The sequence below is a fragment of the Erithacus rubecula genome, assembly GCF_903797595.1.
Source record: "Erithacus rubecula genome assembly, chromosome: 18".
Taxonomy (NCBI): Eukaryota; Metazoa; Chordata; class Aves; order Passeriformes; family Muscicapidae; genus Erithacus; species Erithacus rubecula.
This window is the reverse complement of record NC_136670.1, coordinates 6889975-6915518: the sequence shown is the minus strand read 5'-3', so window position 1 is coordinate 6915518 and position 25544 is coordinate 6889975. Positions and strand designations below refer to the sequence as shown.

At 62.7% G+C, this 25544-nt stretch overlaps 1 protein-coding gene across 5 annotated transcripts in view; it reads left to right on the top strand.

The window, feature by feature from the left end:
- SLC12A5 (solute carrier family 12 member 5) overlaps window positions 1–25160 on the top strand; it is a gene marked incomplete at its 5' end in the record, with an annotated part of 31294 nt that extends 6134 nt beyond the window's left edge. Inside the window, 26 exons of one of the 5 annotated variants that reach the window (XM_079321466.1) lie at window positions 7243–7337; window positions 7550–7681; window positions 7891–8037; window positions 8630–8684; window positions 9524–9654; window positions 9788–10029; window positions 10108–10319; window positions 12172–12339; window positions 13218–13316; window positions 13483–13540; window positions 14202–14376; window positions 15222–15340; window positions 15634–15732; window positions 15826–15945; window positions 16118–16222; window positions 16311–16479; window positions 17399–17594; window positions 17675–17844; window positions 17944–18075; window positions 18258–18365; window positions 18536–18658; window positions 18738–18925; window positions 19262–19276; window positions 19822–19955; window positions 20458–20566; window positions 20706–25160. In XM_079321466.1, coding sequence (XP_079177592.1) covers window positions 7243–7337; window positions 7550–7681; window positions 7891–8037; window positions 8630–8684; window positions 9524–9654; window positions 9788–10029; window positions 10108–10319; window positions 12172–12339; window positions 13218–13316; window positions 13483–13540; window positions 14202–14376; window positions 15222–15340; window positions 15634–15732; window positions 15826–15945; window positions 16118–16222; window positions 16311–16479; window positions 17399–17594; window positions 17675–17844; window positions 17944–18075; window positions 18258–18365; window positions 18536–18658; window positions 18738–18925; window positions 19262–19276; window positions 19822–19955; window positions 20458–20549 — 3284 coding nt within the window. In that variant the 3' untranslated portion in view covers window positions 20550–20566; window positions 20706–25160. Of the gene's footprint in view, window positions 1–423; window positions 476–7242; window positions 7338–7549; window positions 7682–7890; window positions 8038–8629; window positions 8685–9523; window positions 9655–9787; window positions 10030–10107; window positions 10320–12171; window positions 12340–13217; window positions 13317–13482; window positions 13541–14201; window positions 14377–15221; window positions 15341–15633; window positions 15733–15825; window positions 15946–16117; window positions 16223–16310; window positions 16480–17398; window positions 17595–17674; window positions 17845–17943; window positions 18076–18257; window positions 18366–18535; window positions 18659–18737; window positions 18940–19261; window positions 19277–19821; window positions 19956–20457 lie in introns of those variants that run through there. The other 4 variants (XM_079321468.1, XM_079321465.1, XR_013776297.1 and 1 more) reach the window with 4 other exon arrangements.
- Between the last annotated feature and the right edge of the window lie 384 nt (window positions 25161–25544).

Sequence of the window (25544 nt, the reverse complement as noted above, 5' to 3'; positions counted from 1 at the left end):
GTGCGGAGTGCGGGGGCTGGAGGCGGGGTACGGGGCCGGGGCGGGTGCAGGGTCGGTGCGGTTGCAGGGCCGTCCCGTCCCGTCCCATGCCGTCCCGCCCGCGCCAGCCGGGCCCGCAGCACTGCCCTAGTTCCCCCCCACGCCTGGCGCAGCCGGGAGGCGGCCCCGCTCCGCTCGCTCGTCTTTGTGCCCCCCCGCGCCGCCGCGCCCCCCCTCCCCGCCGCGGCGGGGGCAATGCCTCCCGCATACGTGATGAAGCGGGCGGCCGGGCTGGGCTCCGCCGGCAGCAGCCGTGAGCCGTGAGCCCGGGCGCCTCCGCACTGCAGCCCCCTCCCACCGGCGCGGGGGGCGGCGCGGGGACGCGGCTGCTGCGGAGCGAGAGCTCCAGCTCCGGCGGCAGCGAGCGGCCGTGGCACCGGCGCCATGCTGAACAACCTGACCGACTGCGAGGACGGCGACGGCGGCGCCAGTCAAGGTGAGGCACCGGCACCGGCACCGACGAGCGGGACAGCGGGGCGGCCCGGGGCCGGCGCTGGCGCGGGGAAGAAGCGGTGCGGAGCCGGGGCAGCGGGGGCCGGGGGTGCCCTGCCGCGGGGCGAGCGGGAGGCACCGGTACCGACACCGGCCGTGACGGTGGCTCTCGGCCCCGCGGGGCTGCGGCGGGCGGTGCGGGGCTGCTCCCGCTCCCGGCGCCTTCGCGCAGCCCCGGCCGCACTCCCGCCGCTGCGGCAGCTTCGGGAAGCGGCGGTGCGGCCGAGCCGTGCGGGGCTCACCGAGGAGCTTCCTCCCGGGCGGGGACTGCTTGCTAAGCTCTGAGCGACCCTGTGGGGCTGGCCCCGCCGCTTCCTGGACAGCTCCCGCCAGTCGCCGCACCAGTCCCGCTCCCACTCGCCCGGGACCCCCGCAAGGGTTCCCGCACCCAACTGCCGGCCTCCCACCCCTGCCTCCCGCATCTCCGCTGCAGCTCCCCCAGCCCTCCCTGCTGCCGCCCCCCATCTCCGGCTGCCGCCCCCCATCTCTCCATATCGCCTCTCTCACCCCCGCTGCCCTCCCCCCTATTCCTCTCCTCTGCCGCCCCCCCATCTCCGGCAGCCGCCTCCCCATCCCGGGCAGCCGCCCCCCGCTCCCTTCTCCGCTACCGCCCCCCGCTCCCTGCCGCCCCCCCGCCCCCGGGGGCCGCCGCCACTGTCCTCGGTGCTGAAGTGGCCGCCCGGGCCCTTCTCCGGGGCCGCAGGAGCCGTTCGCCCAGGGCCGAGCCCAGCCGAGCCGAAGCGAGCCCAGCTGAGCCAAAGCGAGCCCTGTCGTGCCGAGCCGAGCCGGTCCGGTCCGGTCCAGTCCGTGCCGCGCTGTGCCCCGTCCCGCTGCAGCCCTGGCGCAGCCCCGGCGCAGGGCCGCTGTCTGTCGCGGGCGAGGGGCCGCTCGGCCCCGCACCAACCCCGTCACTGCTGGAGCTTTGGCCTCAGCCCCTCCCGGCTCCCGGCACTCGACACTACCGAGCTGTGTGAGGGTCCCCGTTACTCCTGGGACCACGTCCAGCACCAGGCAGCACAGGCCCTGTTCTTGCCCCTGTTCTTGCCGAGCACAGGGATGGTCGCAGGGATGGGCTGCAGCCCGGGGGATGCAGTGTGTGCCCAGGAGGACTTGCACTGCCCCTCTGACCCTCCCAGACCCCGCCAAATCTCCTCTCCAGGTCCTCTTGCGGGGTCTGCCAAAGCCCCAGCCGGGAGCACATGGCTGGCTATGGCAGGGGTTGTGGGGGTCCCGGCTGCCCACAGTGGGGCTCTAGGCACAGCTACAGACAGGCTCTGTGTATTCCTCTGCTCTGCAGACCCCAGTCTGTTTATTTGCTTGTTTATTTGCAGCTCCGCTCAAGGTCAGGGCTGGCAGGAGACTTTTGGGGGCACCTTGCCGGGCTGGGGTTGTCGCACTGGCCCCCGGCTGTGCCCTTCCCTGAGCACTTGCCTTACCCTTGCCCTCTGCAGCACCAGGATCTCTCCCACTCACTGATTTTCATCACGGCAGTGCCAGCGGCGTGGCAGCAGGCGGTTCTGCCGTGCTGGGGTCTGGCAGGAGGGCTGGACACTGTGCCACTACAGATGGACCAGGCAGACTGTCCCTGGAGCTGCGCATGGCGAGATGGTGCCCTGTGGGACAGAGGGTGAAGGGCTGGAGGAAACAGGGGCCTGGGGTATTTGAGGGAGTAGGGATTGTCTGTAGGAAGGGGCTCAGCAGAGCCCCCCACACCTGTGACAAGGGTGGGTGTAGTGGGGGGGTGGGTTGTCCCCTCATGCCAAGGACCAGCTGAACTCCCATCATGAGGTCTCTCTGCAGGAACCATGGAAAACCCATCAGGAAAACACTGCAAAGCTGTTGCATGCCAGTGGTCCCCCTCCACGTCCTGGCTGCTCCAGTGTTGGCTGTCCAGCATCTTGCCAAGCACAGTATGACCACTGATGCCCTGGGTGCCACTTAGGCCTTATTTGTCAGAAAGGTCAGCAGTGTCCCCACTCAGGTTGTGCTCTGGACAGCATGCACGAACTGAAGGACAAGGGCTGGAAGGGCTCCAGCCCCAGCAATCCAAGTAGGGCTGGACCAGTGCAGACCCTCTGGGGAGATGGTGGGAGCAGGGAACAGGCAGGGCTGCTGCCTGCAGTGTCCAGACTGGCACCTTGCACTGCTTTGGTTGGGGTGTTGGGATGTCAGCCGCAGCCCCACTGCAGGGTGCCATGCTGCCACCCAGCCCAGGGACACTGAGATGCCTGGGGAGCCCATATCCCGGACCAGGAGCTTTGCTGGAACTTGTGTCCACGGCCATTTCCAAGGCAGGGCTTGGACTGTCGGAGAATCTGGGAAGCTGTTTAAATGCAGCCAGCCAAAACGCCTGTGCTGGAAATCCTGCGCTGCAGGGCCGGCTGATCAAAGGGAGGATAATCCTGGGTTTAGGAAGGAAGAGGATAGGTCTGAAGTAGCAGTTGGTCCAATTTGGGTCAGGCAGTGAAGGAATGCAGCCCAAAAGGCCACTAGGTGCGCTTGCTGACTGGAGGGGGAAAGTGTAGCCCTGGGATGGGGGTAGCATCCTACTCCATCATCCCAGCCCTGACCCCCACCCCCGCTCCCCTGCCACGCTGCAGCTGGAGCTGGCTCTGCTGTGACACTGCCAGCACAAGCCAGCACTGCTCTGATCATCAGTGGTCTCTGTCTCAGTGGGGCTGCAAGGGCTGTGTGGCCCCTCCAAGGGTCGCTCTCCCCAGGACAGCTGTCAGCCACTCCTGTGCAGGTAGAAGGAAGCAGGATGGGTGCAGAGATGCTTCTGCCATAAGAATATCTTGGCCATCTCCATCTGCTTTAGGCACCCCAGGCCAACAGCCCAGGGCCAGGCAGTGTGTGTACAGCCAAGTCCCCTTCATAGCCGGAGGTGACAGAACAGCAGTGTGGCCTCCCTGGCCAGCAGCTCTTGCAAAACGGCAGCAGCTGGGGACATCAGCCAGGGCCACGTGCTTGCCCATGTGCTTGCTGGCCTGCTGGGGTCACCCTGGGGTGCCCCTTGCTGCAGGCAGAGCCCCGGGAGTCCAGGTGTCCTGTGGTAAAAGTCAAGGTGTCCTGTGTACCGCCAGGGGAGCCCCAGGGCATCCCTAGTGCCATGAGCAGCCATTGCACCGCTGCTGCCCCTGGGGCTGAGGGGACTGGCGTGGGAGTGGCACAGGGGATCCCGGAGCTGTCAGCAGCCCTGTGCAGGAGCACAGACGGAGGTTCGGAGGGCTGTGAGGTCGGGGCTATCCCCACCACCCGCTGCACCTCCCGGGCAGTGCCGCAGCCCTAGTGCCCGATGTGCCTGGCTGGGGCTCGCTGTGCTCTGGATGCTGCGGAGGGGACGGGCCGCTGTGGCCGGGTAGCAAGCTTGGCAGCAGCTCGGGTTAATTAGCCTGTGGGGGGTGGCTGTTGGGGCTACCCCAGCCAGTGCTCAGTGCCCTGCGCCGTGTAAAGCGATTAGGGAGGATTTGGGATAAGGGACATGACGCTTCCCAACCCAATTTAGGGCTAAGTGAAAAGCCATTAGAAGATCAAATTGTGGCTGGTGCTTGTGTCTGGGCGCTGCCTTGGGGGGCTCCGAGGGTGCTGTGACGGTCATTTGGCGCTGCCGCTTTTGCTCTGGGCTGCCCCGGGCAGGCAGGTTGGTGGAAGCCCTGCCGAGAGTGGGGCTGCGCGGTGCCCACGGCGGGGCTGCGGGTTCCTGCCAGCGATCCCGCCGCCAGCCCTTCCAGCCGCCGCAGCAAATTAAAAGGCCGATTTCATGTTGAGTGATCCCTGGGGAGGGGGGCGGCTGAGCGCCGGGATCGAAGCCTGGCACGGCTCTGCTCTGCTCCGCACTGCTCACACCGCCTGTCCCGGCTCGGGCTGCTAGCCCCGTCCAGCGCTCCGGCCCGGCGCTGCTCTGTCCTGGCTGCACTGGGGAAGCAGGGCAGGGGCAGCTCCGTGGGCATTGGTGGAACTGGAGTGTCCCACGTGTCCCCAGGGCCAGGAGGCAGCACGCCATTTGTGCCGCCGGGCAGGGCTGGCCGTGACAGTGGCAGGTGAGGGACGGGTGCATTGCTCCTGCCTGCGCTGCCTGCTCCTGCCTGCCCTGCCTGCCCTGCCTGCCCCTTACTTCAGACCACGGGTCTAAGGCAGCTACAGGGGAGAGGCTGCACCAGCCCCGCTGCGGCAAAATGGTCTCCGTCAGGAGCAGGAGCAGGAGCGGGAGCGCTTTGTCACCTGGGACCCTGCGCCCTGGTGTTTAACTCCTTCCAGTCTGTGGGGCTAGAGCGACGTGGGAGGCTGAGAGTCTCCCCGAGCCGTGCAGCATCCTCATGCTCGCCAGCCCGGGGCCTCTCCCAGTGCTGGTCCTCGCAGCAGCATCACCAGGCGAGGGGCTCCTGCGCCACGGGCCAGCCCCAGCAGCCTGGGTGATGTCAGCACGGGCCGTGGCCCCGGCGTGAGGAGCGCTGGCCAGAGGTGGGGGTGGAGGGGCTGCGAGCTGTGGGTGCTGTTGTGGTGCCGCGGGACGGAGCGTGGGCACCCCAGGGTGCTGCTGTGGGGTGGAGCCCAGCAGGGCCAGTGCCGTGGGGTCGGGGCGGGCCGGGCCCGGGGGTCCGGCCGCTGCATCCCTCGGGCTCCGGTGGCGGGTGCCATGCGGGGCCAGCGTCCGGCTGCCTGCGCCGTTACATAAGAGCGGGAGCCGAGGCGGCCGTGGCTCGCCGTTGCCATGGAAACCTGCACGGTGATGTCGTCGCTGAGTACCAGGCGGTGAGGCGAGGCCCCCGCGGGCTCCGTGCTCCCGGAGGGGTCCCAGAGCCTCGCCACGGTTCGAGCACATCTCCCTCCCCAGCTGCGCGTGTCCCCTGGTGCCACCCAGCCCCAAGGGGGAGGTGAGCTCCAGCCAGCCCTGCTCCTGCAGCCTTGGTACGCCACACTGGGCATGGCCACAGCATCAGCCTGGAGGGTATCTTGTCAGCATGATGGACATTGCACATCAGTGTGGTCCCCAGAGTGTAGATGGGCAGCAGCTGTGGCGAGTGGGCGGTTGCCAGCCCACGCCATTGCTGTACCTAATGACAGCAGGGTTCGGTGGGGCTTTAGTCCAAACACAGAGCAAGGAGAGCATGACGTTTGTGATGAGACCCGTTGTGGGAGATAAAGGGCAGGCACATGCCAGTGGTACAATCTGGGGTGCTGGGTATGTGTCCAAGGGGACTCTGGAGTGAAGCCTGTGGGCCAGGGTGTCCCAGTGCCACTGCCATGGCCATTCCTCCACAGGAGGGGCCTGTGAGCTGTGCTTTGGTGTTTGGCTGTGCCCTTAGGGACAATGCTGCCCTGCTGCCCCATGCTGGAGGAGCCCAGGAATGCTGGGACTTGGGGGTCAGCCTGCAGGTCGATGTCACCTGTAGCACTTGAAGCTTCACCTCCTGGTCAGCCAGGAGCACCCTGTCTGCCAGGGAATTGCAGATGGTGAATCACCACTGCACACGGGCTTCCAGGATCCCAAATATGAGTCAACTGGCAGGAGAATGGCAGTCTTCAAAGGACCAGGGTGCTCCAAACGGTCACAGGGTCTGTCTTGTGGCTACCACCATGAGTGAGTGCCTACACTGCCATCCCTCTGCCCTGGAGCACTCATAGACTCCATGCTGAAGGATGGTGGAGGGGGCAATTCTCTCCCTGGCCCAAAGTGTGGAGCTGGTCTGTGACCCTGCCCGTGTGGGCAGCCTGCCCAGCAGTGCGGTGGCCAATGGCAGTGTGACTGCTCTGGCTGCAGGGCTGGGGTGGTGGGATGACTGTGTGGCAGGGAGCCTCTCTCCCCTCACTGAGGGCTGGGGACTAGACTGGGGGCTGCCCAGGTTTCCTCATGCAGTGGGTGTCTCCTCAGCTGCTCTGCCCAGGACTGTATCCTTTGGGTCCTGGCCCCCATGCCCTGCTCCCTCTCTGCTCGGAGCATTCTCTTGGAGCTGTGCTGCTCCAGCAGCACCATCCTTACTGCTGCTCCATTTCCAGCTTGATTTATTTCTGCTGCTCTGCAGCTCAGCTGTTTTCATCACTATTAAGCCAACTCCAGGTTTTCTGCACTAGGTCATTAATGCAGAGAGTGGCTGTGGCCCCTGTCATGGTAGTTCTATGTGCCTGGCTCTGCTGTGGGTGGCTCCACTGCCCGGGGCTCCATCTGCCCTCAGTGATATCACCTCTGGATGCCTTCCTGCCCTGTGGCCCCCACTCCTGTGGTGCATGTCTGGGAGGAGGACCAGACACCTGGCCATTGGCCCCACTCTCAGGCACCGTGCCGGGACCGTCCCCTCTGCGCTGGTGCTGACACCGTCCCGACCCTGCCCTGCAGCCAGCGCTGAGGGCAGTCCCAGCGCGCTCACCCGCGGGTGCCCCTGCCGTGAGTTATTGCATCCCGCGGGGGCTCCCCGGGTCCTCTCTGCTTGCCTCACCGCGTGGATGCGCTCCAGCGGCTCCAGCACGACCGGCCAGGGCAGCGTGTGTTTGCTGGGGATGGCAGCCCCTGCCCGTGTGTGCTGTGGGAGGTGTGCTGGGGGCTGGGATGTCGGGACTGGGCACGAGCGTGGTGCCCACAGCGCTGGCAGCTCTCCTGCGGGAGCCACGGGCAGCTGTGACCCCTCACAGGTGGCCCTGTGGGGTGGATGTTCTCCAGGTGTGGGGTGTGGGTGGGGCAGGGGGTGTCTGACTGACTCAGTGGTGTCTCCGCAGGCGATGGCAATCCCAAGGAGAGCAGCCCTTTCATTAACAGCACAGACCTGGAGAAGGGAAAAGAGTACGATGGCAAGAACATGGCCCTCTTCGAGGTAGGGCATACAGGCAGTGGGGTGGGGGAGGGAGCTGAGCTAAGCAGCTGTTCCACAGCACCCAACCTGCACCCTGGGCACTGGGACATGCCAGAGCCCACTGCCAAAGCCATTCCTGCAGGGGCAGCAGTGGGGTAGATCTGGTGAAGTCTCTTGGGGTTGGCTGGGGTCCCAAGGAACTGTCCTCATGACTGGGGACCTGCTCTCCACAGGAGGAGATGGACACAAGCCCTATGGTCTCGTCCCTGTTGAGTGGACTGGCCAATTACACCAACCTGCCACAGGGCAGCCGGGAGCACGAGGAGGCTGAGAACAATGATGGAGGCAAGAAGAAGCCGGTGCAGGTGAGGACTCAGGAGGGAGGTTACATTCCCTCCCTCTCCTGCCCCTGCCTATGTAGTGCCAGGCCACTGTCCTGGGAACAGGAGAACCCATGGCCTCAACCAGGGGCAGTTTTACCCTGGGTTCCTGGCTGCTTTGTGGAAGGAGCGGGACCTCTTGCTCCTCTGACAGTAAAGCCCTTGAGCCCTCGTAACTGCTGTTCCCTCAACAGGCCCCACGGATGGGCACCTTCATGGGTGTCTACCTGCCCTGCCTCCAGAACATCTTTGGAGTCATCCTCTTCCTGCGTCTCACCTGGGTGGTGGGGATTGCTGGCATCATGGAGTCATTCTGCATGGTGTTCCTCTGCTGCTCTTGTGTGAGTTTTGGAGCCAGATAAGGCTCCACATTTGCCCATTGCCTGGGGGTCACCAATCTGGCTGGCTGGACTATAGAGAGGTGCACTAGCTGCCAGCCCCCCATGCCCTGCTCATCTTCTGCCCCTGCCCTAGCCCCTGCCCCACTTAGAGCAAGGAGAAGCCTTCAGCTTCCCAGGGAAATCAGCAGTGGAATGGTGCTCAAATGGTGACCCAGATTATAGCTGCCATGTGGGGGCTTGTGCCAGGGGTCCCCTGCTCTGGTACCACACAGAGAGCCACCTCGCCAGGACAGTCACCCCAGGGCAAAGGCTGGGAAGACCTTGTCCAGTGTCCTGGGCAGCCTGAGCTCTCCCAGCACTGCCAGACCCTCCAAAGGCTCAGCTCTCTCAGCTGTGCTGCCAGCCAACAGCCCTGCCTGCCCACCCACACATCCATCTATCCATTCATCCCCCCTGGGCATCCCTGCCCTGTGGCACATGTCAGCGTGGCCCCAGGGAGCCCCATGTCCTAGCATGGCCCCAGCTCTCCCTTCCACTCCCCTGTCCCTCTGCCCAGCTCCGCCGGGTGCTCACACTGTGTTTCTTCCTGCAGACGATGCTGACGGCCATTTCCATGAGTGCCATCGCCACCAACGGAGTGGTGCCAGGTAGAGCCGAGCTCGCGTCCCCGCGTTGTTCCACGTGTGCGGGCAGCCGGTCCCCGCCGGGTGGAGTGCCTGCAGGGGCTTTTCCCAGAGAGCATCCCCCGGGGCTGCTAGCCTCTCCCAGCCTTCTGCCGCCAGCCCGCGCGGGATCCCCAGGGCCCGGGGGAGCGCGGAGCCGCCACCCGTCCCCAAAGCCGCGAGGTGCAGATGGCAGCGAGAGCCGCCAGCCGCGGCTCCTCCCTCCGCCAGACTGGCGAGGCCCGGGGAGCCGGGAGGCACCGGCAGGAGGATGGGAGCGGGGCGTGCAGGGTGCCACGGGCCGGGTGATGCGATGGCTCTCCCACCGGAGCCCCGGACGCTGCCGTGTGTGGGCTCTGCCCCCCCGGGACGCACCGTGGGCTGTGGCTGGTGGGTGCCCTCCCGCAGAACATGCCAGCCCGGCAGAGCCCTGGGGAGCCGTGAGCTGCGCCAGGCTGGGCACGGCACTGACAGGGTGTAATTAAAGCTATTTATCATCCTGCTGCCGCAGCGGGACCATCGATCCTGGCAGCCCAGCTCTAAGGGCTCCTCTGGGAGGATGGAGCAGAGTATGGCCCAGGCTCCTGGGGCTCCAGCTCCTGTCTGGTGTCCAGGGAACACCTGTGCCATTGGCCCTTGCACCTGGCTGCTGGGCTCTTGGGGAATGATTCTGCCTGTGTGGTCACTCCTGCTGCTCTGCATCTTGCTTAGTGCCGGAGCAGGGCCTATGGCTATCCTGGTTCCAGTCTGCCCTCTGGGATTCCTGACAGGGCTGAGGGTGTCACTGGGGTCTGGCTGGGAACCACTTTTGCTCTCTCTGACAGCGGGTGGCTCCTACTACATGATCTCACGCTCCCTGGGACCTGAGTTTGGTGGGGCTGTGGGGCTCTGCTTCTACCTGGGCACCACCTTTGCCGGTGCCATGTACATCCTGGGCACCATCGAAATCCTGCTGGTAGGTACCTGGTCCTTGCCTTGTGCACTGCCATGGGCTGAGCTCCTGGCGGGGCAGGGGGCCTGAAGGACCCTTCCCTGGGGTCCCCTCTGCAGGCTGTTAACCAGGTGGTGATGCCATGACTCTTTTCCAGGCCTACATCTTCCCAGCCATGGCCATCTTCAAGGCAGAGGACGCCAGCGGGGAGGCGGCCGCCATGCTCAACAACATGCGTGTGTACGGCACCTGTGTGCTCACCTGCATGGCCACCGTCGTGTTCGTGGGTGTCAAGTACGTCAACAAATTCGCCCTGGTCTTCCTGGGCTGTGTCATCCTCTCCATCCTTGCCATCTATGCTGGTGTCATCAAATCAGCCTTTGACCCACCAAGCTTCCCGTGAGTAGGGGGTCCTGCAGGGATGCAGCAGGGCTGGGGCATGCAAATGCTGAGTGCTGAGTGTCTGTGTTCCCCCAGGATCTGCCTCCTGGGCAACAGGACCCTCTCACGCCATGGCTTTGACCTCTGCACCAAGATGGTGGTGGAGGGGAATGAGACAGTTGGCTCCAAGCTCTGGGAGCTTTTCTGCACCTCCCGCTTCCTCAATGCGACCTGTGATGAGTACTTCACCATGAACAATGTCACGGAGATCGAGGGCATTCCTGGCGCTGCCAGCGGCCTCATCCAAGGTGAGCACATGCAGAGAGGCATGGGAACATGGGCATGAGGGCATGGGAATGGAAGCATGGAGAAGGAAGTGTGAGGGAGCTGTGGTGGAGCAGTGGCTGTGCCTGCTGGGCTGGTGGAGGTGTGCTGTGGGAGGCCATGCTAAGCATGGTTCCTCAGCCATGCCGGGTGTTGTGGGGGCAAACAGTGCTAGGTCCAGGTGGGAGGGCATGTGGGTGATCTCTGCTGGAGAATGCTCTGCTCCTGAGGCACAGTGCTCATGCTGTGCTGGGCAGTGGGACAGACTCCTGCACTGGGTGACAGAGCAGGGCGCTGCAGCCACCTGCACGCAGTCTGTGTCAGCCAGCAGGGTGGTTCAGAGTGATGCCCAAAGGCTGGGGAGGAATACATCCTCCCTCTGCTTCCCCTTGGCCTTTGGAAAGGCTGGTATTGATTGAGGTTTTGAGAGAAGCAATCACCCCTTGGGGCCACTTAGCTGCTGTGGCTACAGCCCTGCTGGGAGAGTAGCCAGGACTACAGAAAGATGCATGAAGCTGCTGGGAGGAGCCACTTATGACCTGTTTTTGTGGAAATGCTGGTACATCTGCCAGGTGCTCACGCTCAGCAGTGGGTGGCAGAGGCTGATGCTCTGTGCCACATTCAGAGGGTGTCTGCAGACCCCCGTGCTGGAGTGGTTGTTTGGACTCAGGAAAGCAGCAGAGCCATGAGCAGTATCAGTCCTTCCTGATGGCTGCAGGACTGCCCCAGCCATCCTGCCCTGGTGTTTGCATGGACACAGGCATGGGAGCTCAGACTGGCTAAGCACGTGGTGCTCAGGGCTGCGGCTGTGACCGTGATTAGTGGAGTGCAGTCACAGGGTGTTTGGGAGCCTCCTGACGGTGTCCTGCTCTGATGTCACTTGGGTCAGATAAAGAATTCCTGGCTGCTGGGAGGAACCTGCTCCTCTTGGCAGTGGTGCTGCTGGGGAGGGGGTGCAGACCCCCACCCACCCAGCTGGTCTCTCTCAGGGCAACAGGCAGCAAATGCTCTTGCACTGGGGACATCAGGACAGAGCCAGGACCCCACTCTGGGGTGGCTGGTGGCAATGATGAGCAGGTTAGCAGCATCTTAAGATGGATGGCACAGTTTGGCCCTAGCAGAGATGACTGGGGTTTGCTGTGCCCCAGGTGAGGGGTCTTCCTGTAGGGAGAAACACACATTTCTGGGAGGATGAGACAGGCAAGGCCAACAAGGGCTGCCAGCCCCATCTGTCAGCTGTGAGCAGCCATGAAAGGGTCTCACTACAGGGGCTGAGGGGTGGTCCCTGCAGGCCCCTTTGCCCCTCTCTGCATCCCCCTGGCAGTGACATGCCAAGGGCAGTTGCCTCTGCCCGTCCTGCCCGGTGCTGGCTGCTCTCCACTGCTCCAGTTTCTCCCCGCAATCTGCAGCCAGAGCAGCACACGGAGGGACACTAAGCCTGTTACATCAGCCCCGCACTCATAATCCCATCAAAAACGTTATCAAGTTACTTTGACACGATCCACTTCTCTTAAACCTGTGTTGATCAGCATTAATTATATTACCCTCTTAATTATTTGCTACTGCAATCCCATGTCAGCTGCTCCAGTATCTTGTGGGGACACTGCCAGCAGCAGTATGTACCTGCTCTGGTTGCCCACCTGTGCTGCCAGCCTCACCCTGTGGATGCCCGTAGCCCGGTCTTCTGTCTGAGCCAGCTGCTCAGTGAGGCCAGGGAAGGGGTGGGAGAACCAGAAACCCCCCAGCTCCATCCCTGTGGGGTGGGGATGCTGTGCTGGGTGTATCTCACGGGCATCTCATGCCAGCAGCACTGCCCGGGTTCCTTCTTCCCCACAGAGAACCTCTGGAGCTCATACCTGACCAAAGGAGTGATCGTGGAGAAGCGGGGGCTGCCCTCAGTGAGCTCCCCCGACACCCCAGTGGACATGGACCAGCCCTACGTCTTCAGCGACATGACGTCCTACTTCACTCTGCTCGTCGGCATCTACTTCCCCTCGGTCACAGGTGGGAGTCGCCGCCGGCCCCGCTCCGTGTGCCACCCCCGCCGTGGGTGACAGCGGCGGTGACAGCGGCGGCGCGGGGGCGGCCGGTCGCCATCGCCTCCCACGCAGCCGCCCGCGCTCCAGATCTGACGGTGCCGCCCGGTGCGCGCTGACGTCCCGCCGCTTGGGTATTTTTAGCTCTCCGGGGGCAGAGGAGCCCCCCCCGCCCCAGTCCCGCTGCGGAGCCGAGCGGGGCGCAGCCGACGGGGCTCCCTGCAGCTCGCCGGGGCCAGCGGGAGCCCCCGGGGTGCCCCGGGCATGGCGAGCGCTGGAGGGTCCGGCGCTGCGGGGTCTCCGGCAACCGCGCAGCCTCCGCTGCTCTCCCTCCGGTGCCCATTGCCCAGCAGGTCCCGGTTTCTGCAGGACCGTGTCCCCCGGTGCCGCGGGCTGTGCGGTCCGGCCCCGGCTGCTGCACAGGTCATCCCTCGGGCTGTGTTGAACCCGCCTGTGCAGCCGTGTCCCTGCGTGACCTCCTGCCCTCCCAGAGCAGCGTCGGGGCTGGACCCTGTCCCTGCCCCTGCGGCAGCCACCGTCCCTGCTTGAGCTAATTAAGGGCTAATGAGACAAAGCACTTGAGAGCTTTTGAGCCTAATCCTTGAGTGGCCTCAGACTGCGGTTTGGGGTAGGGGGGGAAGTGCTCGGGGGGATGAGAAGAGCAGGCTTCATACCCCCAGCCACATCAGCGCCTTCTCCTCTGCCTATCCTGTCTGCTTCCCATCCTGGTGCACGCCGAGCTGAGTTCTCTTGTGCCCAGGACTCACACGGTGCCTGGCATGAGAGTATCTGGGGCGGTGTGGGCTGTAGCTCTGCTCCCCCTGACACCATCCCCTCCTTCCCTAGGCATCATGGCCGGTTCCAATCGCTCTGGAGATCTGCGGGATGCCCAGAAGTCCATCCCCACGGGCACCATCCTGGCCATTGCCACCACCTCTGCAGTCTGTATCCTTCAGGGCTTGCCTGAGCCTGGGCTGTGGGGCTGAGGGTGGGTGGGCTCTGCAGGGCAGGTCAGCTCCGGTGCTTCACTGGGCTGGGACAGGGTCCCAGCACCCACTGGCTGGGCAGGGAGGACTCTGCATCCTCCTGGCTCTCCTTGACTACCTGGCAGATATCAGCTCTGTTGTCCTCTTTGGAGCATGCATCGAGGGGGTTGTCCTGCGTGACAAGTGAGTGTCCCAAGGCCATGGGGGGCAGGGGGAGAGTCTGGCAGCCCCCGGAGCAGGCTGGGGCAAGGGCAGCCCCCGGAGCAGGCAGAACTGTGGGGAAGGCTGCAACCAGGACACACTGGGCAGACATGGGCGCATTGGGGGGTTTGTGGGTGTCACTGTGCAGAGGGGATGGAGCTTGTAACAGGCACTGGGGGCTTGTGTGCACCCCAACCATCCACGTTTTGCTGCATTCCTCCTGCTCCCGGGCTGCAGGCAGCCACTTGTTTGTCAACAGGCAGGGATGCCTGTGCTCCTGCTTATCTGGGGCAGCCCTGCTCACTGCACGTGGCAGGTGACACTTCTGGGTCGGCAGCACCAACACAAACAGGATCCAACTGCATGCATCGTCATTGCCCCCCCGGCACAGGGACAAGGAGTCCTGTCCCACACCTGCCCTTGTCCTTGGCCACACTAACGGGTACAGGGATGAGGACAGACCCCTGGCAACCTCTAACCCTGCTCCATTGCTCACCCCCTGAGGGGGTGGGCCCTTCCCTGGTTGTGTCACATCCCCCCCAAAATGCTGCCGTTGTGTAGGGCTGGGTTGTGCCACTGTGGTGCTTATGCTTTTGGGGCTGGGACATGGGATGGAACCAGAGGTGATGCTGATGCCCCACAGGTTTGGTGAGGCCGTCAACGGGAACCTGGTGGTTGGCACTCTGGCGTGGCCGTCCCCGTGGGTCATTGTCATTGGCTCGTTCTTCTCCACCTGTGGCGCTGGGTTGCAGAGTCTCACCGGAGCCCCCCGCCTCCTGCAAGCCATCTCCAGGGATGGGATCGTACCCTTCCTCAGGGTAGGTTACCCCCCAGTCCGGTGCTTCCCCAACCTGATCGCCCACTGTGGCTGCAGACCCCACCAGTGTGAGAGAGCGGTGGGAACCCACCCTGCCTCCCCCCGGAGCCGCCCCGCTTCCCTGCCCTCATCCCGCCGGCACCGGCACCGGCACCGGCACCGGCACCGGCACGGCGGTGGGCGGCCGTGGTGGCTCTGACTGTGGTATCGGTGGGAGGAGAGTGTCGGGAAAGGTCAGAATTCCCTCCCCCCCGCTGCCGTGCCGCTTCATATTTTATCTGCTCTCTGAAGACGCGTTCCCACAACCTCATCTCTCCAAATCCAACCCGACAGCTCCCCCCAGGGAAGAGCGGGCTAATTTTATCCTCCCTCCTTCTCCTTGCCAGCCCCAGCCCGAGCTCTCGCTCGCTCCGCCCGCACCCTCTAATGCGTCCGGACACGCGCCCCCGGCCCCCTCCCCGGTCCCCCCGCAGCCACAGGAGGGGCCGCTCTCCGCCGAGCTGCGTGTCCGTCCCAAGCACGGGATGCCCGGCTCTGTGCTGGCTGTGGCCAGGCTGAGAGCTGGGGCTCGTCCCTGCCGGGGGTACAGGGGCTGCTGGGCTGCGTGTGGGGAGAGCGTCGGGATCTGCCGGGAACGGGGCTGTACTGTCAGCAGGAGCCAGCCCTGGGACTGCTGCCCTGGCAGGTTCCCACGGGACATGTGCCAGCTCATGGCACCCACTGTTCCCAGTCCCTGCTCCTGCCAGGGCTGGGTATATGGGAGTGCTCAGTCTCAGCAGGCTGCACTGAGTACCCTTGCTACAGAGCACGGCAGAGCCTCATGCACCCCTCTCCCTCCACTTCCAGGTCTTTGGCCATGGCAAAGCCAACGGGGAGCCGACATGGGCCCTGCTGCTCACAGCCTGCATCTGCGAGATCGGGATCCTGATCGCCTCCCTGGACGAGGTGGCTCCCATCCTCTCCATGTAGGCAGCGTGCTGTCGACCCGCACCTTCTCAAGCAGCGGGTGGCGTGTGTGGGTGTCTGCTCCTCGAGGTGGGGGGGAACACCTGCTGCCCTGGGCCCTGCCTGGGAAGAGGGGGCCCCTGCAGGGACTCTGGGGCCCCATCTTGGCCAGCATTGAGGATTGGTTTCTCCACGGCACTGCTTCTCTGTCATCAGCAGGGCCTGATCCAGCATTGGCCACTCCAAGGCCAAGAGGTGTTGAGACTTCAGTCCCATGCAGTGCACCCACTCAGCCCCCTGCTCTCTCCTGCAGGTTCTTCCTCATGTGCTACATGTTTGTGAACCTGGCGTGTGCGGTGCAAACGCTGCTGCGGACGCCCAACTGGCGGCCCCGCTTCCGCTACTACCACTGGTGAGCCGGGCAGGAAGGGGCAGCACAGGGACACCCCAGGACAGCCCGCTGTGGGGACCCCCGGGCACGCTGACAGCTCTGTGCTCTCTGCAGGACCCTGTCCTTCCTGGGCATGAGCCTCTGCCTGGCACTGATGTTCATCTGCTCCTGGTACTACGCGCTGGTGGCCATGCTGATCGCCGGCCTCATCTACAAATACATCGAGTACCGCGGGTAAGGGAGGCTGTGGCACCGCAGCTCCTGGCCAGCCCCCCGTGGCCACATGGCCTCTCAATGTGGCAGCTCAGCTCCCCCGGGATGCTTGTCCCAGGATGCTCCAGGGTGCCAGTGTGGTGCTCTGTGGCCAGAGCCATGTGCATCCCTTATGTGCTGCTGGTTCCTGCAGGGCGGAAAAGGAGTGGGGTGATGGGATCCGGGGCCTGTCCCTGAGTGCAGCGCGCTACGCCCTGCTGCGGTTGGAGGAAGGGCCCCCGCACACCAAAAACTGGAGGTAAGGCTGGGCAGGGAGATGGGGATTGGAGGGTTCTGGGGCAGAGACAGGCTGGGTGTGGGCACTGACTACAGGACCCTCCTTCCAGGCCGCAGCTGCTGGTTCTGGTCCGTGGGGATCAGGAGCAGAACGTGGTGCACCCGCAGCTCCTGTCCTTCACATCGCAGCTCAAGGCTGGCAAGGGCCTCACTATCGTGGCCTCTGTGTTGGAAGGGACCTTCCTGGACAACCACCCTCAGGCACAGAGGGCGGAGGAGGTGAGAGCTGCCCGCACCAGAACAGGCAGTGCTAGCAGTAGGTGCTCTTGGTCCCCAGGTGCCCAGGGTTGTTTCTGCCCCATGGCCAGGGCTGGTGGCCCCAGGATAGCCTGGAGAGCTTTGGAGGGGCATCAGGCAGAGCCTGAGGACTCCATGCTTCACTGGTGCTTACAGCACCGCAGGGACCTCTGGACCCCTCTTCCCCTCCAAGACACCAGAGATGCTGGCACTGGCCAAGCACTGGTCCCAGTCTTGGCCATTTGCTGTAGGACTTGGCACAGCATGGCATGTCACAGCACAGCACAGTGCTCAGACAGGGGCTGCTGTGCTGCTGTGCTGAGCAGACTCTACAGCCTCAACCTTTGCCACAGTCTCTGTGGCCCTGGTGCCAGGCAAGGTGGGAGTCGAGCCTTTCCCTGCCAGAGTGAGAATATTCCCCACCCCCTGCACCCGCGGGGTGGCACATTAATGAGATTAAACCCTTGGAAACAAACAGTTTTCTCTCCCATGCAGACATGTTATAATTTCTCTGAGTAAATAATCTAATTGCTGCTCTGCCACCTGTCAGAGCCCTGGCACAAGGACACCCTCCACTCTGCACGGTGCAGAGCCCTGTGCCAGCTCTGTGCACCGCTGGGTAGCACCTCCCTGGCCTGAAGCCACCAGCTTGCCATGGGGCACAGAGACCCAGGCACCCTCCAAAGACCTGTACCCCACAGCCTGCACCCTGCACCTCACAGCCCTGTACCCCATACTCTGCACCCCCCATTCTGTACCCCACAGTCTGCACCCTGTACCCTGCACCTTCCACCCTGTACCTCACCTGGCCTGGGCTGTGTCACTGCTGGGCCCGACAGCTGTGCCCATGATCCATGGCCATTCAATGCCCTGGGATCTCTGACTTCCTTCTCCCTTGCAGTCCATCCGGCGCCTGATGGAAGCGGAGAAGGTGAAGGGCTTTTGTCAGGTGGTGATCTCCTCTAACCTGCGGGATGGCATGTCCCACCTCATCCAGTCCAGCGGGCTGGGGGGGCTGCAGCACAACACGGTGCTGGTGGGCTGGCCCCGCAGCTGGCGCCAGAAGGAGGACCACCAGACCTGGAGGAACTTCATTGGTAGGCACCGTGGAGGGTGGGCGCTGCTGGACCTGGGGGGCTGCAAGCTGCCCTGGCTGACGTGGCCCTTCCCCTCCCAGAGCTGGTGCGAGAGACCACAGCTGGGCACCTGGCCTTGCTGGTGGCCAAGAATGTTGCCATGTTTCCGGGCAACCAGGAGCGGTTCTCCGAGGGGCACATCGACGTCTGGTGGATTGTCCACGATGGGGGGATGCTGATGCTGCTGCCCTTCCTCCTGAGGCAGCACAAGGTAGGCTGGGCTCTGCAGTGATGGGCCCTGCAGTGCTGGGCTGGGGCTTGGGCTGCAGCCATCCCTGAGCCGTGCCCAAGCCTCCCCCATCCCCTGCAGGTGTGGCGTAAGTGCAAGATGCGCATCTTCACGGTGGCACAGATGGATGACAACAGCATCCAGATGAAGAAGGACCTGACCACGTTCCTGTACCACCTGCGCATCACCGCAGAGGTGGAGGTGGTGGAGATGGTGAGTGCTGAGACAGGGCACGTGCTGCAGTCAGGGATGCTGTGCATGAGAGAGCCAGACAGAGCCTGACATGGGGCACACAGCACCATGGGGGGACACAGCACCATGGGGACATGCTGGGCCATGCTGGCAGCAGTTGGTACAGCTTACCTTGCCCCAAATTTCTCCTGTTCCCTCCACAGCATGAGAGTGATATCTCTGCCTACACCTATGAGAAGACGCTGGTGATGGAGCAGCGTTCCCAGATCCTCAAACAAATGCACCTCACCAAGAATGAGCGGGAGCGGGAGGTGAGGCTGTGGGACAGGCTGGGTGGGCTCTGACCCCTGTGGTGGCTCTGATGTGAACAGAGCTGCCCTGCGGCTCTGTGTGCTCATCCTGATGGAGAACTGTGCTTCAGACTGGGCTCTGCCCAGCCAAGCCCTGTGTCCCACTGCTTTGGCTGACCCTTCCCACACAGATCCAGAGCATCACAGATGAGTCCCGTGGCTCCATCCGGCGCAAGAACCCGGCCAACACGCGCCTGCGCCTGAACGTCCCCGAGGAGCAGGCTGCTGATGGCGAGGAGAAGCCAGAGGAGGAGGTGAGGGGTTGTATCAAGATGCAGTCAAGCAGGTAGCTGGCCCCAGGCCCTGCCCACCATTCCCCTCTTCCCCCTGCAGGTCCAACTAATCCATGACAAGAACGCCACCACCTTCTCCAGCAGCTCTCAGTCCCCTGGTGATGAGGTGGAGGCAGCCCCTGAGAAGGTGCATCTCACCTGGACCAAGGAGAAGTCCGTTGCTGAGAAGAACAAGAGCAAGAGCCCTGTCAGCCCTGAGGGCATCAAGGACTTCTTCAACATGAAGCCGTACGACCCCCCATGCTGCCACCTTGTCCCACCCATGCCTTGTGATCCTGGCTGTCCCTGCCTGCCCCAGGCGGGTTCAGGCAGGGCCACGGCAGCACCAGCTTGATCCTTGTCCTGAGGAGTGGTCAGGCAGCCCGAGTGCTCTGAGTGTGCCCTTGCAGAGGGGCTGGGGGCAAGTGGGGAGGGGTTCCTGTGTAGAACTGTGCTGGCAAGGCATGGGGTGCCCACACTGGGTGTGCTGCAAGGAGTGGGGTCCACACCTGGTGTTCACCACATATCTCTCTCTCTCTTTCTCTCTCTCTTTCTCTCTCTCTGACCCCGTCGTGCTCCTGGCAGGGAGTGGGAGAACCTGTAAGTCTGGGTTTGGCTGGGTGCCGGGGCTGGGGTGGAAGGAGCTGGGTTGTGCTGGTGGGGCAGCATGATGGGAGCCATCGGGGTTGCCCCTGTGCAGGAGGGCGGCTCAGTGAGCCGTGACAGCTGCAGTGCCAGACAGTTCACTCTGGCTGCCAGCCCCGTGCACCGCGCACTGCCCGCACCACACACTCCTCGTCTGCCCTGTTATGCTGCCAGCAGCTCCCTGCGAGCCTGGGCTCAGGCACCCACGGTGACACTCACACCGTCTGCTCCTGCTCACTCCCACGTGGCCTGGCCCTGAGCAGCCATGGTTGCCACTGCCCATGAGCACTGTGCATGGCCCTGTGCCTCATGGCCACTGGTGCAGGCTCAGAGTCATCAGTGCCGTGCCTGGCAAAGCTTGCTGCACCCCGAGTTTGAGCTGCAGCCCAGCCTGCACTGCTCTAGGGCAGGAGGCCAGTGTGCCCGTGGCCCCTTGGGCATGGTGTGGGGCTGGAGGCTGACTGTGCCTGTCCCGTGCCCACATGTGCTGTCACCCACAGGAACCAGTCCAACGTGCGGAGGATGCACACGGCTGTGAAGCTCAATGAAGTGATTGTGAAGAAGTCCCAGAACGCCAAGCTGGTCCTGCTGAACATGCCAGGGCCTCCCCGTAACCGGAAAGGGGATGAGAACTGTATCCTTTTGTGGGGCCAGTCATCAAAACCCCTCTATGCCAGGGGGACCAGGGTCCATGTCTTCCCCCAAACTGGTGGGTCTTCTTGCGCCTCTTACAAGAGGCACATGTCTAGTTCCTGAGCTTGGACACCCCCCCACACCTCCTGCTCCTGGCTGGGTCCAGCAGCTGTCATTGGCACCAGCTTGCCCCTCCAGCACGTGATGGGTGGTGGGACCACATTGCACCTACACCCATGAGTGCAATGGCACATGATGGGGATCTGGGCACAAGTCTGTGGGGCTCAGCCATCTGCTGGCTCAGTCACCATCCCCATCACACAGCACCAGTATGGGTGGGCTTCCCTGGCCCCTCAGCTTGGGACTGACCCCGCCAGCTCCTGGCTCTGGTGTGGAGGTGTCAATGCTGCGGGCTCAGCTGGGCTTGGGGATGGCAGGGATGGCACAGGCCTGTCCCCATGTATGTTCCAGTGTGAAGTTTGTCTTCCTTGACAGTTGTGCAGACATGGAGTTCCTGGAGGTGCTGACGGAGCGTCTGGACAGAGTGCTCCTGGTGCGTGGTGGGGGCCGGGAGGTCATCACCATCTACTCCTGAAAGACGGCGCGAGAGAGGTTTGTCTGCACACCGAGAGCCCCGCCACCCCTTTGCACCGCGCTCCCGGAGGGGAGGAGGGAAGGCCGGATGGCAGCCGGTGCGCAGAACCTTTTCCTGGCTTTGGCCGTACCCCTGATCTCTCCATTCGAACTGCAGCACCAGATCTTCCGGGAGCATCCAGCACCAGAGCAGCTGTTCCTCATTGCAACACCACAGCACTGCTGTCCTTGTTTATATATAAATATATACAGTGAACCGCGGACTGAGCACCAGAGCTCGGCGCTGCCGCCACCGCCCGCCCGGGCAGGGCCAGCCCCAGCACTGCCGCCGCAGCCCCTGGCGGGGCAGGAGCGCGGCTGTGCCCGGACGGACCTTGGCCCCACCGTGCTGCTACTCCTGCACAGACTGGGCTGGGCGCGCCCTGTCCCGCCGCCGGCGCCGTGCCTCCCTGCGAGGCGCTGCCGAAGAGAGAGCTCAGCTCACGCCGCTGCCCTCGCTCCTGTCCCCGGCTCCAGCAGCGCCCGGAGCTGCCTCGCACGGCGCTGCACCCCCGCTGCCCCTCCCCGCCCCGGTCCGGACAGCCCCGCCTCGCCGCTGCCTCGGACAGAGCGCGGGCTGAGCTGGTGGAGATGCAGCACGATGGTTTGGAGGAGGCAGAGGGTGGGGGGCGGCTATGTAGGCTCAGGTGCTGGAGCGCAGCAAGGCCGTGAGAGCAGGAGCCCTGACCTAGGGTGGTTGGGGGTGTTCCCCGTCTTTCCTGCCTGACTCCAGGCTCTCTCTTGCGTAGGAGTCGCGCTGTGGAGCTGCGGCGTCGGGAGCCACTCGGGGTGCTGGGGACCCCGGGTAGCTGCTCTGGCCTGGCACAGGGGTGTCCCCCCACCCTGCTCCCCCACCGCACTAAACTGGGGGCTCTCAGGGCCCAGCATCAGCCAGTCCGGCTGGCCCCAGCACCCGCACATGTGTTTGGGTCCCCCGTGTGCCCCGCTGCACTCCCTGCCGCTCCCCGGGCTTCGCTGCTAACCCAGCCCTGGCTGCGTCCCCAGGCAGTCACAGATGCTGCCGGGGGCTGTAAGACACTCTGGATCTGTGTGTATTTTTAACATATGCAAAGGCTGTTTGCTGATCTGACCAGCGAGACGTCACAGCGAGGTGGGGGCCGTAGGGGTCCCACCGCCCCCGGGCATCATGGCACTCCCTCACCCGGCTGGCCAGGGCAGCCCCGGCACCCGCCACGCCGCAGCCGCCAGCCCCCACAGGGGCAGCAGAGCCCCCCGGGGCAGATCCAACACCTCTTCTCTTTGGCAGCAGCTGCAGGGTCACCCCGTCACTGTCCCCCCCACCCCCTCACCCCCCCAGCATCTCTGACAGAAGAGAAACTGAGGCGCTTTTAACAAATGTGAACGGTTCCAGGAACCACGCAGGAAGCGGTGCGAGGGCAGCAGGGTGCCGCTGGCGCTCGCCCCAGCCCCATGTACATAGTGTACATAATACAGTACGTGTATTTTTAAAGTGATCATATTTATGTTAATAGAACCAGATGAAGTCTATATATAGAGATCTATATCTATTCTGAGAGATGCAGGGCTCTGCTAGCACCAGGCCGCAGGGACGGGGAGCTGAGCCGGGCTGCTCCTGCACAAACCAGGAGCCCATCCGTTGCACCGAGCGCTCCAGAGTGGTGGTGGAGGCTGCAGCCTTCCCCGGCCACCAGCAGCCCCTGGGAAAGGGCCAGGTCGCAGGTTTATTCTCTTCTCAATTTAGCTTCTTAAGAGTTTTCAGGGAAAAGAAGTCACAGACTTTTCTGAACTTGTTTCACAGCAGATTTGAGCTTCCACTCAAAGTGCAGCCTGCTAAGAGTTGCCCTCTCCTGGCAGAACTGGCGGCTTTGTGCCAGCCTGGGCCCTGGGGCAGCACTTTGTCCCTGGCTAGAGCTGAGTCCCTGTGCTGAAGCACTCGCCCCCTCAGCCCCTCCAGACACTCTCCAGTGCTGCTCTGCACTGCAGCAGGTGCAGGGGGAGCGGGTGCTGCTTCAGCATCCCCATGGGTATCCATCCAGACAGCAGCTGCCTCCTGCCTGGCACAGGCAGCCCTGACTGGTCCCAGCTCCCTGCATCCCCCACTCCCTGCCAACCTTGGCTCCTGCCTCCCTGAGAACAGGAAACCCCCCTGCACTGGCCACTCCAGCCCCTGCTCCCTTACAGAGCTCCTCTACTCCAGGTCCAGGCCAAAGCTATTTGGGGATGCTTGGATAAAAAGCAGTGGGTTTTTTGATGTTGGAATTTTTTTTTTTTTTTTGCTATAAGATACTACTTGGACACACTCCTAGACCAAAACCAAGCCCCAGCTGCACATTTGTGCCTGCTCATACCTTGCTCCTACATTTCCATCACTCCCGAAGTGCCTCCCTTCTCTCCAGGAGCAGTCCCAGTCACACTTTGTGCTAGGGTAGCTTGGCTGCCTGTGTGGTTGCAGGTCTGTGTCACAGACGCTGCTGTGGAAGCTGCTGTGGAAGTCCCTGAATGTGGGGAGCTCAGCATTTACAGGGGGACTGTTGGGCTGAGCTGAGACCTGGCTTCAGCACAGGAGCTCAGGGCTGACAAATGGTGCAGATGCACAGGGGCAGCACTTTCCAGTCCTTCTGCTGCCTCAGCAGCCCAGGAGCTGTGATAAGAACAGGTAGGGGTCTGCAAGTGAAAATTTCCTTTAGTTTTGGGAAGGGCAGCCCATGGGAACCAGCATTTGCCAGTGTCTAGCTGCTCTGCCCCTTAGAGCTGGCCCTATACCACCACACAATCTCACGGGCTGTTTGCAGCCTCCCAAAATTATTTGAGGCACTTCAGCAGCAGCGGGGGAGGCACAGCAGCCTCCCCACACAGCTCATGTGTTAGCACCATGTTGTTGGGCCTCGAGCACTTGCCAGCTGCTCTGCCTCTTCACAAGATGCCACTCAGTCCCTGCAGTTGCCCTCTAATTGCAGCTTGGCTGCTGCCCCCTGTGCTGCTGGGCCTGAGGCAGTTAGCAGGATCCCCTCCTGCCCTGGCACATGGCACAGGGCAGAGGGCAAGGACAGGTTATGCACAGCCTCTGCTGAGCCTGCAGAGAGCACCCACCCTCACAGCATCAGGTGAGAGGCTCCTGGTTGGCTGTGGGTACAGGGCAGCCAGGAATGACATTTGCAGAGCAGTGGTGAGAGCAGCCAGGGCACACTTCTGACAGGTTTGCTTCACCCCCCAGCATCACGAGTGGATCCCATTCCCCTCAGCATCACTTCCACCCTGATGGCAAAGCCATGGTCCCAGCTCCCTCAGGGAGAAGGAAGGCCATTCCTTTGCATCACTACTGCTGACAAAAGGCATTCCCCTTCCCCATCCTTCAGCAAGAGCAGGGGCACAGCTCTGGACAGAGTCAGGGCTGCTCCCACACCCCTGCCAGGCAGTTTGGCTGTGGCAAGACAGGAGCTGGTTTCCACAGCGTGTCCCCTCGCCGTCGGCTGGAGAGGGCCAATTTTAGCAGACAGCACTGCATGTTAGTTTACAAACCCAGCCCTGCACGTTTGGCCTCTGTGAGTGTTCAGTTTCCCCATGGAGCACCCTTCTGCCGCTCCACCGTGGTGAAGACAGTGTCCTCCTCTGGTAGACATGCAAGTTCCTCCTTGGCACATGCGCAGACACGGTCCGGTTTTTGTTCCAGACAGGAAGGTCTTGACCCCCCAGTTTGTTTTACAGGCAGGCTGCTGCTGCAGCAGCACTGAGCAGCACAACCCACGGGAGGGTGGGCTGGAGTGTGGCCACAGCCGGCAGGGAGTGTTTGGCCAGCACACAGCGCTGGTGGCACGTGCTCCAGTCCCTGCTGCAAGAGAGCCAGGCAGCCCTGGCCCCTGTGAATGGCAGTGGGCAGCTCAGGTCACTGTGGAGGGCAGCTCAGGTCACTGTGGCCACCGTGCAACACAGGCAGCAAGCCACAGGGCAGCAGGGACAGGAGGCACAGGCAGCATCCAGCCTGGGCAGGTGCTGGTCCATGGCTGGGTAAGAGGAAGGACAAGAGAATGCACAAGGCAAGAGTTGCACTAGAAGAGTCAAGACCCTCCTCTGTGTAGCAGGACTAAAAACTGGCAGAAAGACCAAAAGGTCTGAGATCTGCTGGTTACAACACTTTCTGTGCTACATGTGCAATATATTTGTTATGAATGTTATCACAAAGTCGGTTCATTCAATACTCTTTTAATCACTGTAGCTAGATGTTCTCTGTCCATTCAAGTGACTTTTATTCGAGTGCAATATTTCAATAGACATGTAGTGACCTAGAATGCTTTGTGTTTTAGAGAATCTGTGTGCAGAGCAATGCAATTAAGTTTAAAACCTTGTAAATAAAACAGGTTGCAAACCAAAAAAAAAGACCCTATTAGGCTTGCATTTAATTTCTGTGTGTATTTCAGTGTTGTGCATTAGGCCGCCTCAGTGCAGACCCTGTGTTCTCTGTGCAGGTGTTCATGGAGGAGTGGCTCCTCAGCTGTTGAATGCTCCCTGTTACTGCTTTACTGCTTTACTTGTATTCATTTTTCTAGACTCCTGTCTGCACAAAATGCAATAAATGATTTTATTACACCCTTCAGTACTTGCACGGGGACTTTTCACTTGCTTCCAGGTCTCCACAGCTATTTTGCACCATTTCCATAACATGGAGGTTATGACAGGGTGCAGATTGCAAAGGAAGCAAAGCACAGGGAGAGGAACAGCCTCTCCAAAGGGATGCAGTTCCCACATTTCACCTCACAAAGGTTTCTGGTCACCCCAGTGAAAGTGCTCTACCTGGCTGCAGGATTGTAGAGGTGAAGAAAGGGATCTAACAGGAGGAGAGACAGCAGACACACACACTGCTGTCCAGACTCAGCCTGTGGGGTGATAGGAGCATGAACTGGGACTTGCAGCCCTGACCTCATGCTGGCTTGTGGCACTGCCCTGGACCTGTCCCTCCCACCACCTGCCACCAGAGAGC